Below are 15,860 nucleotides of genomic sequence, written 5' to 3'. Positions count from 1 at the left end.
CAATGTCCTAGATTTCAAGGCGTGAATGCAGGGTCCAGCTGATGTCACACATGCGACGAGATTCCAGGGCGATCAAGGCACGTGCAAACCTGTTGCGATCGCCGACTCGCGCGCGGGCCTAACGTCAACAATTTCGCGTTAGCAACCAATCACATTTTCACAAGCGACACCACCTTGTCGCGGCCCGATGGATGAGAATCCCATCTCCAAACCACGCGTGGCGCGCTCGTGGCATCTGAATCTGACACTTAAAACGCGGGGTGCAGTGTGCGTGGTATCTTGGGACTGGTATTGGACGGCGCCCGGTGGGCGGGTTAGTGTCGTAAAGGAAGGTATTAATGAGCGGTAAGCGGAAGTACGCGATGCTTTACGACAGTGTACATTGGAAGAGGCCCGTTTTGCCTACTTTGTGTCTGGTTCAAGGCCCATCAAACACCGGAATCATCTGGGATAATCACCGTATGCCACGCCACTATGCTGGAAACGCGTACAAACTGTATGTCCCCAAAATAAACGGCTATCGTACAGTCCGATGTAAGATGCTTTGTACAAGAGTGAGATCGGCAGTCTGATTCACATGCTAGGGCGAGAGGCCTCGAGGCATGCCCACGAGCTCGCAGACGAGTGATCTGTAATGCGAACAGCGCAACGGCGCGATGCAACGTCTTGTAGTGTGTCAAGTTGTCGTGAACAAAGTCGCGCATGACTGCCTGTGGCGATTATTCGACGTCCTGATACGGGGATCAGAACGGTGCTCCGTTTCCGAAAGACATGCCAGTATAGTTGTTGTAGCTGTCCTCCCCCCAAATACCTCCCGCCATATCGAAGAATTGGCTCATGTCGAAGTCGGCACCCCTCATAAGCGCGAAGGGGTCGTTGCTAACCTCGGTCACGGGGACGTGGTTCATGTCTATGCCAAAGTCTTCCATATAGTTGGTGCCTGCTAGCGTGTTGTATTGATCTTCCGCGTGTCGTGTCGGACACGTTGTTGGTGCGCTGGTAATGGGACATGAGCTTCCGCTCATACTCCGCTCAACCAAGTCGCTGGGCGTGGATACTGATGGCGTCTGGCTAGGCCGCTCCGGTCGAATTTTGCGAATGTACCAGTTTTTTGTTAGTTCATTGATCATCCGCATAGCGTGCCAGAAGTCGGGGTGGGGTCGCTTTGTTTTATCGAACGTCGATAGAGTCTGCATCCGATAGCAAAGCGATTCAAGACAGAGATCTAGGCGCACTCTTTCTTGGGCAGCTTGAGTATCCCACCCGATGGCGGCATGGTCTTCACTGGGTATGCATAGCTTGGCGACCGTCATGATGACTGGTGGTAGTCGCATCCATTCCGAGAACGATATGAGGTGATATTCGTGGGCTGGAAATGAAAGCAAAGTATCGAGAAAGCGCTTGCTGGCTTCAAGAGCGGAGAGCAAGCTGTTGATCTGTGACGAACGTACGGATGCTGGTAACTCCGAAGGAGACGGCCGAAGGGCTACGCTGTGCAGTTGCATCTTGGCGTATGAGAAAGAGAGCTCGAGTAGTCGTTGAGAGGGAACACCGTTGCACTCCCGTTTCCATGTATCGAGTTGTACATCTATGAATCGAACGTGCATCAACGCTCGCCCATCAGACATTGGCAGTTGCGAAGTGTCAGCTGTGAACAACTCATCTTGTACTTGGTCATCAATCTGCCGCAGAGATATCAAAAGGCTAATGGTCTCATCGGTTTCGTACTCGCGATCTTGCTTCAAGCTTTGCGCCCACTCGGTCATGGTTGAAGTATGCTTGAGCAGATTCGGCTTCTGTAAACCTGCCGCAACCCTGCTAGAGTCAGCATGCTAAGTCACAATCTGGTGACGAGAGCACATACATGGACGAAAGGTAATAACAACCTAGGAATGCACGGCGTCTTTCGCGCAGTTCTTCAGCTGGTGGTGGTGGAGCTGGAGGTCGCTTTGGTAACATTGGAGAGATCAAAGGCTGAAAGTCTTGGTGTAGGCCAATGTCTAAAGCCAAGCCTGTGACGAGATTATGCAAAAAGAAGATTTGCTGTGTTTTGTGGCTGAAGACAAAATGGTACCTGCGCAGATTAGCAGATTTTCGGCAATGGTGGGTACCATCCTACCATGAGAGATAGACCAGTACGCTTTGAACTAGGCCCAATGTCCTTCGGGGTTGTAAGATTGTTCTATTAGCGAGCTCTTGGCGAAAGATACCATCAAGTGCCATCTGGCGAGTGTGATGTTGCCATGATGCCACCAAGAATATCGCGAGTGAAAGCATGGGCCTGTGCTCATGAAGCTGTCTTGCAGTGACTTGAGGCGGTAGCATAACAAAAGGGAACGTGGCCGACATCTTTCGATACTCTATCAGTAGTGTGTCTGCTTCGCCGGATGTGAGCAACCGCTGGACAACCTCATGCTCGATAGGAGCTTCGGGTCTTTTCGAAGTCCTAAAGATGCCTTCACGAGCGTTAGGAACATCTTCACGGTCGTCAAATCTGTGTATAGTGCGGATCTCCTCAAGATACTGCCGATCGGCTTCAGCACTCTCTGATGCATCGTCGGTACTTTGGTCAGGCGGCACGGCGTTCGGTTCGTAGGATGGTGTCGGCATCCAGCTACCCGGCGCCGTGTTAACTACTCCCCGATTCCGCCAACGCTCCGCTGCGATTTCTCTAGGGACTGGCTGCGATGCATTTGCTGAGTCTGTTGTGGCTTCACTGTCAGCCGCATGGACGAGCTTGGCTACCAGGCCATCGATCTTTTGCTCGACCTGCGCGATTCGGCTACGAGTATCATGAGTTGAGATCGAAGTAGACGGGCAGCGACTTACGAAGGGGCACGCAGCTTCCTCGTTCTACGCGGCGCTTCTGCCCAGGCACATTCCTTGCCGGCTGAGAAACATCTGGCGGATGGTCAGCGTCTTTGTAAAGACATGAAGATGTGGAGCCACGGCTAAAGTATCACGCTCCCATTGGCTGGCGTACCTCTGACATAGTCCAGATTGGGCGCTCGGCAAACATCGCGTCTTCAGGTTCCGGCAGCGTTGGCACGCCTGTGTTGTTCGCGGTACACCCGCTCTCGCGGACGGTTGCTCAGTTTCCTCCATCCGATGCGATGGCGCAGGATCGCTTCAGGTGCGAGGAGAGGGCAAGAGCCAGACCCAGCACGGGACGGAGGGACGATCAACATCCGTCCCGGGTCGCCTGAATTACTCATCGACGCTAAACTCCTGGGGTCAACTAGGTACCGCATGAAATGAACACTACAAACATAATATATTGCAAAGCACATTTGTATCCATTGAGTGCTCAACGAAACCTTGAACCTTTACGCTTGAGATTTATAAACTTCCCTATCCGCTCTAACACTTCCCAAGCTTCGTCGTTTGGAACTTTGTGAACCATCAGACCACGAGAGACTTCGGTCATTGTGTACAACTTTCAAGCGCACTCATTCAATCTAGAACTGTAGTTTTGAAGCCAACCTCCAACCGTACCAAAGCGTTGCACCAATCGTAATGAGGTTCAGATGTATGCTCATCGCATGAGCTCTAGAAAATGCCCGATTGAGAACCTTCATGTCATCGCTCATGGCTCCATTGAGCTGAGCTTCGCCGTCGCGAGTCGCTTGTCTTCCCATCAGCTATCAACGAATTCGCCAAGATCCGTGGATACTGACCTTGATGAACCCTTTCCACCATCAAGTCCTTTGTCCTCGGGCCAAATACAACCAAATTGAATCCAGCAGTAACACCAGCGACTACGAAAGCGATCCAGTCACTCTTCTCTGCAAGCAACGAAAGTGGCCCACGAGGCGGAAATGTCGCAGCGACGATGAGTAAAAGAATCGACTGGCTTTGGAAGTATATTGGAAAGACCCGCTTCTGCAGAGTCGTAAACGCCGATCTAGGAAGAGCTTGGTAGGAGACTTTCGTCATTACAAAAGTCTGGTATAGCTCGGTTCCGAGTAAGGTGGAGTAGGCTAGGAGGTGAACAGGCGGGAGAAGGGCCGCGGCATAGTTAGGAAAGTTGGACATTACAGCGCCAATTGAACTTTGAATAAATCTCGATGTATCCTAGGCGTCGTTTGATATGCCTATAGCCATGCGGCATTAGCAAACCTTTGACTTTCGCTGCCGCCTAGCATGGCGGATCTGATCGGAAGTCGCATAGACGTTCGCATCCGTCCCGGCGAGGCTCTAATGCACATGTTTGCCGCGCCCCAAAGACCTTCCGCATCATCAGCTACAGCATGCGAGACGAGTAGATAGAGTCGCAAACTGCTTTGTAGGCGTGTCCTGTGCATGACGGCATGAAGCTCGGGCAGCATTATCGCGAGGTACCTGACGATTAGCGCCGCACCCCGCAACTCCTTTACCACCCATCCCAACTCCCCGAGGATCTGCCACCACCACTCGCTTTCTGGCCATGCTTCCGCGCATCACGAGCGCATGTCGAGCTGCTTCAGGCAAAGTGAAGATGCAATATGGCACCCCAAATCTGGAAGATCTCCGCCCTCCATTCCGCCGGCTCAATGGCTGGGCGCGGTATAGCTGTCGCACTGCTAACGACGTACAAATGTACTGGATGAAGCTTACATTCTAGGCCCTACTGTAGCCTCCTATCAGACAAGTCAACCTTTAATATGCGCGCCACACTCCTGTCCCTCCTCCCTTTTGCTCTCGCAGCCCCGACCATACTCCACCGACAAGCCACGAAGCCCATATACTGGCTCCTAGCCGGCGACTCAACCACAGCCACCAACGGAGGCTGGGGCGACGCCTTCCTCTCTACAACCGTCGCGAGCAGCTCCTCGGGGCATAACTACGGGCACAGCGGCGCGACAACAAGATCCTTCCGTGCCGGCGGCGACTGGGCAAACGTGACCAGGGACATCGGGACGTACAAGGCGGACTATAGGGTTTACGTGACGATCCAGGTATGACACCCAATCACGAGGGAAAGAGAGGGTTGGGTGGGAAATAAGAATGAGATAGCTAACATCCCATCAGTTCGGCCACAACGACCAAAAGCCCACCTCCGGCGTCTCCCTAGCAGACTACCGCACCAACCTCGCGACCTTCGCCTCCGAAGTCATGCAAGCAGGCGCAACGCCCATTCTCCTCTCCCCCCTCACGCGTCGCACATTCAACACGACGACGAACCGCGTCATCGAGAACCTGTCGAACGAAACAGCCATCACACTAGACGTCGCCGAGGCCAACGACTTGCACGTCATAGATCTGAACAAGGCATCGACGGCGTACGTGAATGCGATTGGACAAAAGGGCGCGGACACGTATAACTGGGGTGAGAATGGTACAACGGGGAATGATCGTACACATTTGAATCCGTGGGGTGAGGTGGTGTTTGCGCGTATGGTGAGTGATTTGTTGGTGGAGAAGTATGGGGAAGAGTTTGGCAAGTGGACGGTGGGGAATGAGACGTTGAGTGCGTTGATCAAGGATGGAAAGGTGGCTTAGGTGAGTGTTGGTCAGATACTGGACGAACGAGAGAAGCGTGGAGGTAGCTAGTTTGTTACAAAAGGACTGCATTTGAGCGCATGTTTACATGATATGACAAGTACAAGAGGCCTTTTCATCCATACCCCTGCCCTTCATACCCTCCACTAGCCCACCTCCTTCCCTGCGCCTCGCCCTGACCCTGCACGTTATTGACCGTGGTTGTACTTGAGTTCGGCGTATCCCAAGGTGCATACTGGCTACCTGTATTCGTGTACTGACTGCTCGGCCTCGAAGCCGGAGATGAAGCTGCACTTGTATGCGAATAAGGCATGTATGTTTGCTGCGTTGGAGGCAGCGGTGGCGATGTATACGGCAAGTACTGTTGGTGAGGGGCCTGCGGTGCCTGCGATGGACCTGGATACAACCAAGGTTGTGCCTGATTGAACTGCTGTGATTGCCGGTGTGGCAGTGGTGGAGGGTATGACTGGTTCACAGCACCAGTGTTGTTGCCCTGTGGTGCAATGGGAGGTGATCCATACTGTGGTGGAGACGCGATATGCTGACCTTGAGCAGCGTAGTCGTGTTCGGATATCGATCGGTCTAGCGGTGGTGTGGCCTTTGAGTAGCTTGACTGCCGCTGCTGGTGGTATCGATTGACTGCTTCCAGGTTTGCGACTGACTTGCGATTGACAGCCTTGCTGTTCCTCTTGAGTCCGTGGTCTGCACTCCCCTTCCTCAACGTCGTGCTGTCAGGCTGCGGCACGCTAGCTGTGGATCCAATCGAGCTGTATCTCTGTGATGGGAGGGAAGAAGCCGAGTCTTGTCGTCGTCGGTCGTCAATGGACGATCGCATACCTTCGGAGGATAACGGTGGAGATTGAAGTTTGCCCTGAGCGGGTATAGGGGGTGAATGGCCAGCGTACGATGATACTGGGACCTCTGCAGCCGGCTGAGCATGTGGAACCGTTACAGCCTCTGCCCTTCCCGGTCTGAGGTGAAAAGGCAGACTCCAGGGCTCCTGAGAGTGCTGCCCATGTGGTGGTACAACTTCCTTTTCATCGCTGTGTATGCTGGATTTGCGAACCATTTGCGAGGGCAATGGTGGTACCGGGCGACGGCGGTTTATCCCAACGCTGAGGCTTGTTGGAATCTCCTGGTGCTTCACGGTCCGGAACCGCTTTACAGTTGGGTTGCGTTTGCAGCGGTCCTGTGCCTCTCTCAACAGTTTTCGTATCTTGTCCTCATCGGTTAACTCTTCTTCAAGTTCGACATCAGTGACACTGCCTGCGCCAGTCTGTCCAGCCACGGAGACATTGTCACCTTCCCATTCGTCATCATCAGTCTCTTCCTCCTCTTCATCATCGGAATCTTCTTCCTCCTCCTCCTCATCATCATCATCATCCAGATCGGAATTTTCATCCTCTTCTTCTGACGTATCAAGTGCTTCGGTTGCAGATCCTCGATTTGGATGTCGTGCGTAGACATTGGCGCCAGCCTTCAGTAAAGCGTCGACACAAGCTGATTGACGATAAGCGCAAGCTTCAACGAACGCTTCATCCAAGAGGTGATCCGGAGGTTTCATCGCGAGAAACTTGTCCAGAATAGTCTTGTTGCCTCGAATGGCAGCTGCGGAGACAGCGCTTCGGTACATTCCGCCTTGAATCCGAAAGTCTGCTCCAGCATCAAGTAGCTTGACAACCACCTCCATACGGTTGAAGTATGAGGCGGCTACGAGAGCGGTATGATATTTGCCATCGTGATGATTAACGAGTTCGATGGCTCGGTCGAGAAGTTCCTCAATGATGGCCATATCGGCTTTCATCGCTGCTGTTTGTAGGGCGTCGCCATACTTCCCCCCCTTTGCATGTACATCGGCCCCATGTTCTATCAGCAACCGCATAACTTCCAAGTCGTTCCCGTAAGCTGCAGCAGCTACAGTGGAGCCAAGTATGCCTCCCAGCGCTGAAGCATTGGCACCGTTGTCGAGTAAGCGCTGCACGACAGGTAAGACGCCAGACTGAGCGGCAGCCAGGATGGGGAAGCCATGTAGGCCACCACTAGCGTTCACATCGGCGTGATGTTTGATGAGAAGCTTTACAAGCTTGTCGAACCCGCCGGCAGCGGCTGCAGAGAGTGCACCGCCAAACTTTCCATTCGCTGGCCGGATGTTGACAGCCGCACCATGCTGTAACAGCTCTTTGACGATGTCGAATGAGCCAGCAGCACAAGCCGCCTGTAGAGCCGAACCATACTCGCCGGATATGGGCTCCGTGATGCTAATGTCGGCACCGGCTTTCAGTAAGACTTGGACACTTTCCATATCCTCGGCCCATGCAGCAGCTTGCAGCGGCGTTCCATATGGCCCACCAACAGCGTTGACATCCGCGCCAGCTTGGAGCAATACCTCGCAACATTCCTCATCGCCTTCGGCCCTGTGTAGAAATTAGTCTCTTTGAAGATGATCAGGGCTGCTTGAACTTACGCTGCAGCGTGGAGTGCTGTACCGTACTTGTCGCTTGAAATGTGCACGTCGGCGTTGTGAGAGATGAGGAATCTCAGCCCATCTGCATCGCATGAGTCGGCGCAGTTGATCAAAGCTGTTGTACCTCTAGCGCAGGCTGCATTGATGTCGTGGACATTCTGCAACAGGAGCTCCAGGTTTTCAGTGAGCAATGTAGATGCTGCCAATGAAATCACTGGCCAATTATCCTCCCCTCCGCGTACGTTGACATTAGCACCATGTTCAAACAGAATCTTGGTTGCAGTGCTGTCGCCTTGCTCCACCGCAGCAACAATGGCATACGAGAAGTGCCCTCCGAGTGCGTTCACATCAGCTCCTTCTTCGATAAGAAGGCGAATGGTGTCTTCATCGCCAGTATGAACAGCAGCTTGCAGCTCGGTGCCGTAATAACCAATTGGTTCAGTATTGAGCTTGGCTCCGCGCTCAAGTAGCAGTCGAACGTTGTCGGCATCACCATGCCATGCAGCGGCCTGGATGCATGTGCCGTAATCTCCACCGCGTTTGTTGACGTCCGCGCCTTTATCAAGAAGAGCCTTCATGATGTCTGCTGTACCGTCGTATGCACTGGCGGCTAACGCAAAGCCATACGTAGGCCCTTCCGTATCTGGGTTGGCGCCAAAGTCGAGAAGCAGCTCCACGGTCTCCAGGTGCTCGTTGTCGGTAGCCTGATACAGGGCCTCGTCTAGTTGCGTTTGATCGATTCCCTTTGGATGAAGTAACTTGAGCACTTCCGTTCTACCGTAGAAGGCGGCCAAAGAAAACGCTCTCTGGTACCTGATGATGCACGACGGTACTTTGGATTCTTTTTCCAGAACGGCGTTGACAATAGCATCGTAGCCCCGTTGCGCAGCAGCTTGCAATGCCTGTTCGAGCACGAGAACGCGCTCCTCTTTCTCGAGCAAGATCTCGAAGACTTCTAGATGGTTGTAGGTAGCAGCTGCGTTCAAGAAGCTTCCATAGGTCTTCATCGGCCGGCTCAGGTTCCACGACTGTGACAAGAGGTGACGGACAACATCAGCATGTCCACGACGGGCGGCGGCACCAAGTGCAGACCCGTAGAAGTACTCTTCGTTGGGGTCAATACTAGCGCCTCTCTCGATCAATAGGCGAACAGCTTCAGTATTGCCTGAGAATGCGGCCACATTCAGCGCTCTTCGGCCAGGGCCACCAACGACGTTGACATCGGCGTTGCGGTCGAGCAGAAGCTTCACGACGCGATTTTCGAGGTTGCCCGCAGCCGCGTAAAGCGCTGTTCCATGGTCCGACGACGAGGCGTTTACATCGGCCTCGCGGTCGAGTAAAGTGCTGACAACATCGTAGTGGCCGTTCCTTGACGCAGCATGCAGCGCGGTAGGATTGGCGCTGCTGCTCGAAAAGTCAATATCAGCACCTGCTCCCAGTAGCGCATTGACAATCTCTCCACAGCCACCATCACATGCGTAATACAGAGGCTGGAAACCCAGTGAGTCTTGTAAGTGGACATCCGCCGTCTCCCTGTGGCTAAGGATGTGGTCGACTAAAGCAGGGAACTCGAGGATTACAGCGACATGGAGTGGCGATACGTCTTTTTGATCTGTCATGTTGTGAACTTCTTCTATGGTCTTCCACCATCTTTGACGAGCGTCAGAGGCTTCTTGCCAGAACGAGTGGTCGAAGTCAATCTCTTCGAGCACATCCGGTGGTGCTCGCTTCGCATGTTCCACCCAGTACCGAACAGGATATCGTAGATCAACGTCTAGCAGACCTTCGTCTTGATTTTCTTCTCCAACCGAGGATGAATCAGCCTCGTCTTCTTCTTCATCTTCATCGTCTTCGTCCTGTTGGTCATGATCGTCCTGTTCGCTTTGTTGGCTGGCGCTATCGTGTACTGACTTGCTGTCGGCTTCGGTCGTATCGGTCGCCTCTTCTGCTTCGACCTCAAGATCCTCCGCTGGCTCTTCTTCCTCTTTTTCTTCCTCTTGATCTTCATTATCGTCCTCTAGCTCGTGTTCTGCGGTGTCTTGATGTTTGACGGCGTCGTATATATACTCCAACGAACGCAACGCGATGATGCCATGCTGAACATCGTCGAGATCCAGAGATAAGTCGTTCTTTGCATACTGTCGGAGATGTTCCTGTGCGGAGATATCGATCCATTCGACAGTGCTGTTATCCAGATCCCAGTCGTTACCTCTCAAGGTGAAGAATGCACCACAGCGAACTATGTATGCTTTCAGCTTGTCCACATCGTTGCGATGTTGCTGAGGTAGCTCGGCCATGATCGCAAGTTCGCGCATGGTGGGCGCTACATACGCCGAGATTCTGCAACGCAATATCTCTTTCGTGTATTCATGGCCCTCCGCTTGTGGGTTTAGGACGCGCTTTCGCACGTGCTCAAACATGTCGGTCAGACCATACGGAAATGACTCCAACAGTCTTCGGATCTGTGCGTGCTGTGTAGATCCGGGGACCCACGCATTCTTGACTTCTTGTACGACTAGACTAACGTAGATCCAGTTGTCTTCCGCGCGCGAGTAGATGTGGCGCTTCACGAAATATGCCAAAGACCTTGGGAGATCCAGCTCGTCGACGCTGTTTGATATGTGCGCTTTGAGGTCGTCACTAATCTGCGCAGAGTTCTCCGCGTCGCTCAGATTGATCTCCAACGATCGCGGTCTCAAGCATTTCTCGATGTTCGGGCGCCCGCTGCGATTGAGAAGCAGCCATCTAACGGGTTGACACTCCTCTTCATCGTTTGTCGTACCCTCGGTCTCTAGCGTCTCTGACATGTACCGCAAGAATTGTTCCAACGATTCTTCCGCAAGCTGCTCCACACCATACACCACGATGTAGATCTTAGTGTTAGGCAGATCCCGCGCCATCTTATGTAGTGCTATCCATAAAGCAGGCACCTTGAGTATCTCTTCAGTGTCAAAGCTTTGCTTTCCAGCGTCTTTGCTGCTCCGAGAATCTGAAAGCAGGTGTCGGGCAAGATCTTGGTCCATGTCGATCATCTGGCGGACAGCCATTTGCAGCAGACCTTTCAGCGATCGTCGCATCGTGTCGCCCTGGTCGCAAAAGAACGATATGATCACAGAGTTGTTTGCTTGTGCATTTCGGAGAAGTTCAAGAGCAGAAGATGCGATCGCACCTTGGCCCGTACCAGCCTTTCCATGGATCCAAAGGATGGGACTTGCGTTCGAGTTCTTCCAGATCTGAAAGTTTTCGATTTCCAACACTGATGATGACTTCGTGCCCTTCGCTCCTGTGTAGGTGCCCTTTACGGCGGCTTCTACGTCGGCGAATCCTTTGCCGAGCGCATCCATCATGCTGTGGTAGGTGCGATCATCGACTTGAGATTGTCGAAGCATGTTCTGACGCGTCTTGATGATGCTATCCGCCTTATTGGCTGTCTCACGGATCTCATCAGAGACGGAAGTGAAGTTACCATCCTTTGGCCCAGGGAACTTGTTGAGTTGGAAATGATCCGACATGAGAGAGATGCTGTCGAATGATTCGATTGTTGCCGAAGATTGGTCAACAATGCGCTCTTTGCTTTTGAGCCATGTGATTCCTTTCACGAGATAGTTAACCAAATCGCTATCGTTCTCTTCCCAGAAGCAAAGTAGCCGAAACTGAGCTTCTCGCGCCATACAAGAGAACTCGGAGAGTAGACTGCGCAAGATCTCCGAGTCTTTTTCCAAGACCTTGAGTAGACTAGACGGCGTACCCCAGCCGGCGACTTCAGCCATGGATGCCAGAACCATTGCCTTGGACTGGCTTGACGTGCCGTGAAAAGGTGTACCGAGGAAGAAGCATCCAGCGATCCAAGGATACACGTTGGGAAAGTCTGTTTGGCGCGATCTTGACATGAGCAGGGCCTTCTCGAGAATGATGCCCCCAAGACAATGCGAGATGAAGATGATGGGCGTTTTGGTTTGGTTCTCCAATACGTTGTTAGCATGTAGTCATCACGAGGACGTACTAACTCACCACTCGTGACCTATCGAGGCTATGTAGTAGTTTGTTCGCGACATTATCGATGCGTTCGTCGACTGATCCTTTTCCAAACCACTGCGACTGATACTGGAAAACGCTAATCTTGGCATGTGGAATCTTCTTCGGGAGCATATTGGCATCGCGAAGCCAATGCACTTTGCTCTTCTTCCATGTATATTCGGGGTCCGCTCCCAAGCCTGGAATGGCGATGATCCTCGAAGTTATTAGCTTTTGATTCTCGCGTTGGACTTCCAGCCACCTACTCGATTTTGGCCGAGAACTTTGACGTTGCCTGATCATCACTAGGGTAGACAACGTTCAGTCCGGGGTTGAAAGACTGTGCTTGTAAACATGTAGAAAACCGAGTGTGAGCAGAACACTAACCTGTGCATCGAACTTCGAATGCTGGACCTTGGTGGCCGAAGCCATCGCGAATCGTGGTGCTGTAGCAAACCCGCGCTGCAAACTGGCAACTAAAAGCTACAGCGTAATGTTAAAACCATCTTGTGAGGTCTGCGCTCTAAGTTTGGGCATACACTACCATCGTGCTCTCCGCGATGCAGGTTGGGCTTTCGACGGAGCCTCTCGCAAACGACTACTCGTTCGGCATGGCGTCGTACGTCTTCTCCCTCTTTTCCATCCTGGCTCCACTCGCATGCATCGTCGCTATTCTTGGCGTTATAGCCTTTATGTTTGTCGTGAATTTGGCGCGCACGCTGAGGATTCGAGGGCAGAAGCGGCGTCAAGGTGTGAAGGTGTGAAAGCTCGACGCGACACGCGCCTGGCTGCTGGCAACGATGACGCGCTGCGGGCCGACAGCCAGGGAAGCGACAGCCCAAACATCCCCACCAAACCTCACCAGTCCCCCGGGGCCATCAACACCCACCAACCCCACCAAAGATAATTGATGAAACCCTAGGTCGCGATAGCTCTTCGCCGTCTATAGTAGCTAGGCATCCATGCCAGGCACCGACTGCTTGCATCAGTGGCCAGATACGGGCCCACAGACGACGCAACGTATCGCGATAATGCCCGAGGTCATCCACGCCTCACGGACATCAGTAGCGGGATTTCGCATCGTGCACGAGCAGAAAGATGAGAACAAAGTGCCAGTAATCCAGCGAAGAAGACTCGTATCAATAGGCTGTGTGCATATCGCTCTGCCCGGGCTGCAAGGGTGGCTAGAATCTGTGTCGTGTTTGCTGCATACACATCATTATATATTAAGAAGTAGCTAGCTCCTAATACGATGTATACTTCTACCTTGAAAGATATATTCAACATTTTCTAATGCTTTTGTAGACTGCAACAGGAGGTATAGCTATCGCAGCACACGGTCTTGCCTAGGTACCGACGGGCTAGAATAGACGCAGTAGTAGTGGTACCTAGGTACAGTATTACACAGCATCGTCTGTGACATCAAACGCGGTTATGATAGAATTCTGGTCGTCCCCGACGCACACGTTCTATTCGTACTTCAATCCAAGCCCATATTTGCATCGCCTGCCAGTTCAGACTCGCAGCGAATCCCTCCCTAACAGCTCCAAAGCTTCATGTCGATTGTTAGTTCCGCTAAGCCTGCTGAGCTCCAGAGAGCGAAGGAAGGAGTTTGTGTGTCAAGGCTCGGTGTAAGCACCTGCCGAGGAAGCTTTTATCCCGACACTTGACCTATTCCGACTCCTAGCGCTGACACTACGCCCTACATGACCGACACGGCCAGCAATCTCGAATGTCCATCTCTAACCTCAAATTTTTCGACGAAATCGCCTCAAGGCACGACATCATGAGCGACGAACCTGTAGAGCTCACCAACCTTGGAGCGTCCAAGGTTGACACCCCACCAGAGGATGCTACACCACCCGTTCAATACCCGCGTGGTATCCGCTTGGCTTTGATAACTGTCGGTCTCGCTCTCTCCATCTTTCTCGCTGCTTTGGATTCAACAATCATCGCTACCGCAATCCCGAGCATCACCACGCAATTCCGTAGCATCAGCAGCCTGGCCTGGTATGGCTCGTCCTACGCAATTACCAACACCGCATTTCAATCTGCGTGGGGCAAAGCCTACCAGTACTTCAGCCTCAAAGCCACCTTCATGTCTGCAATTGCAGTGTTTGAGATCGGTAATGTAATATGCGCAACTGCACCAACAAGCGAGGTTTTGATCTTCGGGAGGATCGTGTCTGGCATGGGCGGTGGCGGAGTGATGACGGGTGCGTTCATCATCGTCGCAATGACAGCTGGACCACAATACAGGGCCGCCTATATGGGCGTGTTTGGCGTGACTTTTGGATCTGCAAGCGTCGTGGGACCATTGTTGGGTGGCGTTCTGACAGACGGCCCTGGATGGCGATATTGCTTTTGGTACGTGAACCCCGATCTGTGTTTTGGCTGCTTTACCGTCTACAACACACTCTCCACCAAATGTTTTGTGCGTGGATGGAAACCACGCAGGCATTATAAGGTCAAGGTCGGTGTGCTGACACTACACAGGATCAGCCTACCGATTGGTTTCGCTGCTGCGCTCACGATGTTCCTCTGTTTCCATGACCCTGGCAAGCCCAAGGATGTACCTCTCCGCGAGAAGCTCCTGAATTTGGACCTTAACGGCGCCATCTTGCTATCCGGATGCTTCTCTTGCTTCATCCTAGCCACGCACTGGATCGGCATCATGCCTCCGACTAGTGCTCGTATCATTGGCAGCTTTATCGGTTTCGTGGGCCTTTTCATCTGCTTCGCGATCAACGAACGCTACATGGGGAGCTGCGCGATGGTACAAGCTCGCGTGTTCAAGAACAAACTGGTCTTCGCCAATCTGCTATATGCATCCTTCATTGCGGGCGCCTTCTTTCCGCTCATGTATACACTGCCAATCCAGTTCCAATCTGTCAACAACAACACGGCTTCGCAGAGTGGAGTCCGACTTATTCCACTCGTCATGGGCGTCTCACTCTTCACTATGATATCTAACGGAACCCTCACCTTCTGGCGCCACTATAAGCCCTTCTTCTTTGTCGGCGCAATCTTGGCCGTAGCTGGAAACATAAAGATACACTCCTTGGATGCCAGCACACCAACTAGAGACTGGGTCGGCTTCGAGCTTTTGACAGCCACGGGAGTCGGCCTCGCTCTTCAGATCCCGATGATTGCCAATCAGGCTCTCGTTTCTGCAGACGACCTAGCCGCTGTAACATCGATGTCGCTCTTCATGGAAAATACTGGTACTGTATTCTCCGTCGCATCGAGTGAAGCGGCATTCACGAACGGACTGCTTTCAAGCCTCGCCCGCAACCTGCCCGAACTGGACGCGAAGGAGATAATGGATGCTGGCGCGACGCAGATCCGCGGGCTGTTCTCAGGTCATGAGCTTGATCAGGTATTGAGAGGGTATCTGGATGGCTGTAAGACCAGCCATGTCATTCCCGTAACCTGTGGCGCAGTCTGTGCGGCAATCAGTTTGTCCAACGCTGTGCCGGCGACCTTACAAGGGATAAAGAAGCGGCTTGGGAAAAGCCATGATCGATGATTACTGAGATGATATGGAAAAGGAAGCTTCAACACATTGACGATGTTTCAACAGGAAGACCAGGACTCAACGGTCCGGAGTTAGTGGAGCTCAACGCCCACGCCGCGATACGACGTGTTGTCACGCCTCACACGGTCTCTTGACAGAGCCCAACGTGTTGTCCCCCGTCAAAGTCGACATGATGGAGTTGGAAAACAGAAACCGGCAGTTGCACCGTGCTGATGTGCTGCAGTGCATTGATCGTCCCTGGCCGGCTGCCGGTGCAATAGCGGCGGGACGCGTTCCGCTCAAACTATATTAATGATATGCAACCATAGCCTATCGGTACATCAGGCGCTCAAAGAGTTTCGCGTTGTTGCTCGATGACTTTCA

General features: G+C 52.7%; 4 protein-coding genes across 4 annotated transcripts; 2 read left to right on the top strand and 2 right to left on the bottom strand.

Annotated features, from left to right (window-relative positions):
• Positions 1 to 743: 743 nt before the first annotated feature.
• Positions 744 to 3,105, bottom strand: J4E78_005778 (uncharacterized protein; the record flags this gene model as incomplete). The annotated part of the gene is made up of 4 exons (XM_049366394.1): positions 744 to 1,815; positions 2,360 to 2,782; positions 2,830 to 2,901; positions 2,984 to 3,105. The coding sequence occupies 4 exons, from the start codon at positions 3,103 to 3,105 to the stop codon at positions 744 to 746; spliced, it is 1,689 nt and encodes a 562-aa protein (XP_049222120.1).
• A 1,538-nt stretch (positions 3,106 to 4,643) lies between these two features.
• On the top strand, positions 4,644 to 5,481 carry J4E78_005777 (uncharacterized protein; the record flags this gene model as incomplete). The annotated part of the gene is made up of 2 exons (XM_049366393.1): positions 4,644 to 4,937; positions 5,011 to 5,481. The coding sequence occupies 2 exons, from the start codon at positions 4,644 to 4,646 to the stop codon at positions 5,479 to 5,481; spliced, it is 765 nt and encodes a 254-aa protein (XP_049222119.1).
• A 239-nt stretch (positions 5,482 to 5,720) lies between these two features.
• On the bottom strand, positions 5,721 to 12,391 carry J4E78_005776 (uncharacterized protein; the record flags this gene model as incomplete). The annotated part of the gene is made up of 6 exons (XM_049366392.1): positions 5,721 to 5,842; positions 6,028 to 7,895; positions 7,946 to 11,907; positions 11,957 to 12,176; positions 12,226 to 12,299; positions 12,347 to 12,391. The coding sequence occupies 6 exons, from the start codon at positions 12,389 to 12,391 to the stop codon at positions 5,721 to 5,723; spliced, it is 6,291 nt and encodes a 2,096-aa protein (XP_049222118.1).
• A 1,300-nt stretch (positions 12,392 to 13,691) lies between these two features.
• J4E78_005775 (uncharacterized protein) lies at positions 13,692 to 15,488 on the top strand (the record flags this gene model as incomplete). Its single annotated transcript, XM_049366391.1, has 2 exons — positions 13,692 to 14,326; positions 14,456 to 15,488. The coding sequence occupies 2 exons, from the start codon at positions 13,692 to 13,694 to the stop codon at positions 15,486 to 15,488; spliced, it is 1,668 nt and encodes a 555-aa protein (XP_049222117.1).
• Positions 15,489 to 15,860: the final 372 nt, after the last annotated feature.

Source organism: Alternaria triticimaculans (genome assembly GCF_023758025.1).
Source record: "Alternaria triticimaculans strain BMP 0046 chromosome Unknown scaffold_7, whole genome shotgun sequence".
NCBI lineage: Eukaryota > Fungi > Ascomycota > Dothideomycetes > Pleosporales > Pleosporaceae > Alternaria > Alternaria triticimaculans.
This window is presented reverse-complemented; position numbering and strand designations above follow the sequence as displayed.